Below are 3,359 nucleotides of genomic sequence, written 5' to 3'. Positions count from 1 at the left end.
GGGACAAAAGTCGAGTCCCCATTTGGTTTAAATGCCGTTGGTGGGTTGGGGGTTTGGTTTAGGACCAAAGTGTGAATTGAGTTTAGGTCAGTTTAAGGGTCAGGTAGGTACCTGTGAGGTTTGTGGTCAGGGTTAGGCTGTAGAAATGTAATGGAAGTCAATGGGATGTCCCCAAATGGATAGTTGTGCAAACATGTGTGTGTGTGTGTGTCTGTGTGTGTACACTCCATTGGCAGGTTTTGGCTCTGAGGACTAAAGAGGACTGAGGAGGAGTACATCAGCCTGTGTTGATGCTTCCTGTAGGGGGCGGGGTCACTGGTGTGGTCCTTATCTGATGGACTGGATCACTCTGAGCCCGAGGCTTTGGCTCTAGTCCCGATCGCTGCCTCGGTTCTGCTCCTGCGCTGGTGTTGATGAGCCTCTGTTGAGCTCTTTGAGCCTCACGTATCTTTCAGAAAACCGTCCCGTCTGAGTGAAACCACTTTTTACCTGCCACTCTCCTCCGCTGCATGTTTGGTTCAGATCCACGGGGAGGTTCTATTCAGTTTTTTTTAAAAGTTTTTTTGCAAACATTGAACGTGTGGATTCTGCTGGCAGGTGAGCTTCAGCCCAGCTGGCCCGGTGTTGGAGTCTCGTCTCACATGGTCCCAGCTCTGGTTCTTGGACCCTGTATCTGGACTGAGGTCTCTACAGGAGCTGGGCCTCGGAGCGGAGCCAGTGCAGTCCCTGTCTGATGTAGCGGACCAGCTCACACATGCTGCTCTGCTGACCCAGAGGACCCGTCACCGAGTCCAGGTCCTGGAAGAAGTCTGCTGGGAGGACAGAGACCAGAGGTTACTGCTGCTGCCGCTGCTGCTGGGGTCAAACAAAAACACAACTGGGGATTTATTTTATTAACAAACAATCACTGGTGAAGAAGGAAATGATTCTTTAAGGTCTGAGGCAGTGGTGGGCAGCACTAATCCAAAAATTAGCTCCTCAATTTCTAATGCACTCATAAAAATATTTAGGTCTGCAATTTCAAAACTGCTTATGCCACAGAAAAATTAGCATAAGCTAATTTTAAGGCACAAGTTCAATTTGATACTTACTAGTTGGCAACAATTCATGTACAATATACGTATATACAACACTGCCAACTAGCAGTGTGTGAACTCTTTAACAGCTTAATTTACAACCACTGATTGCTGGGGATGTGATTTCCTGAAACAGACCTTTAGCTCCTGGTGTAAAAATTMAAAAGTTGTTGAGGATTGCTAGTTCGGCTGCTTCTTTGTCTTTTTCTTTGGTTTGTTGTAGATTTTTCATTAAATCATCAATGAAGTAATTTTAAAACTGTTTATTGGAAAACTGAAGTGATGCATTCTGGGTACATGACAGATTTGATTTGTGACGGAAAACAAAAGCTCGGGGAACAGGAAACTAGTATCTTCCTTTCAAAATAAGAGCTTGGATTTTAAAGTTTTCCAGTTCACCTGAAACTCRTCAGACTGAAGAAGTCTCTTGGAGGAGAGACGAAACGTTTCACTAAAGAAGAACCCATCCAGAGGACCTACTTATTTTTTCTTTTTTATGTTTTTCTACCTGGATCAGGACATTTTTCATGTAGTTGCTCCAGTTGACCACTAGATGTCAGTCTTCACCAGCGTAACATCTTTAAATAATTTCTGAGCCTCTAACACCGTTATCCGATTGCTTTTGAGCTCCAGCGTTTAAAACTTTTTTTTAAAAAAGGAGCTTCAATTGTAAAGTAAAATAAATCAATACATACAAAATTTTAGTATGGATTACAAATGTTTACTGTTTTTGCTGGGACAGGGAGTTCTAAATATTGCCTTCCTGCTACGTAAGGAGACACAAAGCATTGTGGGAAATCAGAACCACGACCGAAAGCAACAGTCAGCAAGGATGTACTGTATATACTTTCACAATAAGTGTGTTTATCTGGGAGGGGTGCTGTTGGATAGATCATATGTTGTGATTCATTGACAGTCATACCTTCTGCTGTTCAAGATAATGATGACTGGTAGATAATTATTTATTAGCCGTACTGCATTTTAATTTTAGAAAGCGTGAATCCACTTATGAATTATAAAAATTAGTAAGACCGCTAAAGTGCACATAAAAATATTTAGGTCTGCAGTTAGGTTTGCGCTTTAGCAGGCTGGTGCCCACCACTGCACATTGTGTTAGTTTGATAAGATTATTTTAGCCCCGCCCACTTTGCACAAGGTTGGCTATAAATCACACATACATGATCTAATTTTGTGTGCTTACTTATGGAAACCTGTTAAACACATTGGTCCAGGAGGAGGAGTCACACACGCAAATACACACACACGCACAGCAGTACGTCTGACAGTAACGACAACTCATCTCATTTCAATGTTTTCAGATGTGAGAAAGATGTGATCATAAAGAGTTCTCTGTCCTTTTTATCTACAATTAGTGTTTGTGTGTGTGTGTGTGTGTGTGTGTGTGTGTGTGTGTGTGTGTGTGTGTGTGTGTGTGTGTTACCTCTGCTGTCTGCAGCCAGCCTGTCAGCCGTCTCCCAGTGCTCATAGCTCCGCAGGATGTTGTTGGTGATGTTAACGTGACTGGCAGCCATGTGGTGAATCCTCTGAGGGATCGCCACATTACTTGATGACCCCGATGCTCCTCCTCCTGCAGGGGACGGGCTGAGGGCGAGGGGCGACGGAGTCCCGTTGACCCTGGCAGAGACAGACCAGCTGTAAGTGTCTCTGTTCACAGTGTCAGACATTTTTACTTTTTATTATGACCTGTCCCTACAGAGGTGGGCGATGATGCTTTTACTGGTGGCTACGTGTGTCTGTTAGCAAAATGTTGTGCCAACAACGGTTCAGATTTCAACAAAACTCAGAAAATAATCATTGGACGTTCATCTACAACTGATCAACCTTTGAAACTAACTCAAATCAAGAATGCCGCCAAAGACATCTCACTTTGGAGAACACAAAAATGGACATAATTAAGTCAGTTATATCAGTGGTGGGCAGCGGTAATTAAAAAATTAGCTCCGCAATTTGTAATGCGCTTAGGAAAATATTTAGGTCTGAAACTTCAAAAGCGCTTATTGCATTGAAATATTAGCAGAAGCCTATTCTAATGCGCAAGTTCAATTGGATGCTTTCTAGCTGGCTACAATTCATGTACATATATGTACAATGCTGCCCACTTGAGGTGTATGAACCCTTGTACAGCTCATTTTACAACCACCGAATGCTGGGGGTCTGATTTCCTGAAACACAACTTAGACTCCTGGGTGTAAAAATTAAAAACTTGTTGAGGCTTGCTCGGCTGATTCTTTAAAAAGTTGCTGAGGATTGCTATTTCGGCTA

General features: G+C 43.0%; 1 protein-coding gene across 1 annotated transcript; it reads right to left on the bottom strand.

Annotated features, from left to right (window-relative positions):
* Positions 1 to 147: 147 nt before the first annotated feature.
* Positions 148 to 2,711, bottom strand: LOC106533194 (AF4/FMR2 family member 2; the record flags this gene model as incomplete). Its single annotated transcript, XM_014029435.1, is given in 2 exon segments — positions 148 to 809; positions 2,518 to 2,711. Coding segments are annotated over 2 exon segments (316 nt in total), but the record flags the coding sequence as incomplete, so codon positions are not given.
* Between the last annotated feature and the right edge of the window lie 648 nt (positions 2,712 to 3,359).

Source organism: Austrofundulus limnaeus, unplaced genomic scaffold (assembly GCF_001266775.1).
Source record: "Austrofundulus limnaeus strain Quisiro unplaced genomic scaffold, Austrofundulus_limnaeus-1.0 Scaffold901, whole genome shotgun sequence".
Taxonomy (NCBI): domain Eukaryota; kingdom Metazoa; phylum Chordata; class Actinopteri; order Cyprinodontiformes; family Rivulidae; genus Austrofundulus; species Austrofundulus limnaeus.
Note: the sequence above shows the minus strand (reverse complement) of the source record. Positions and strands in the feature narration are given on the sequence as shown.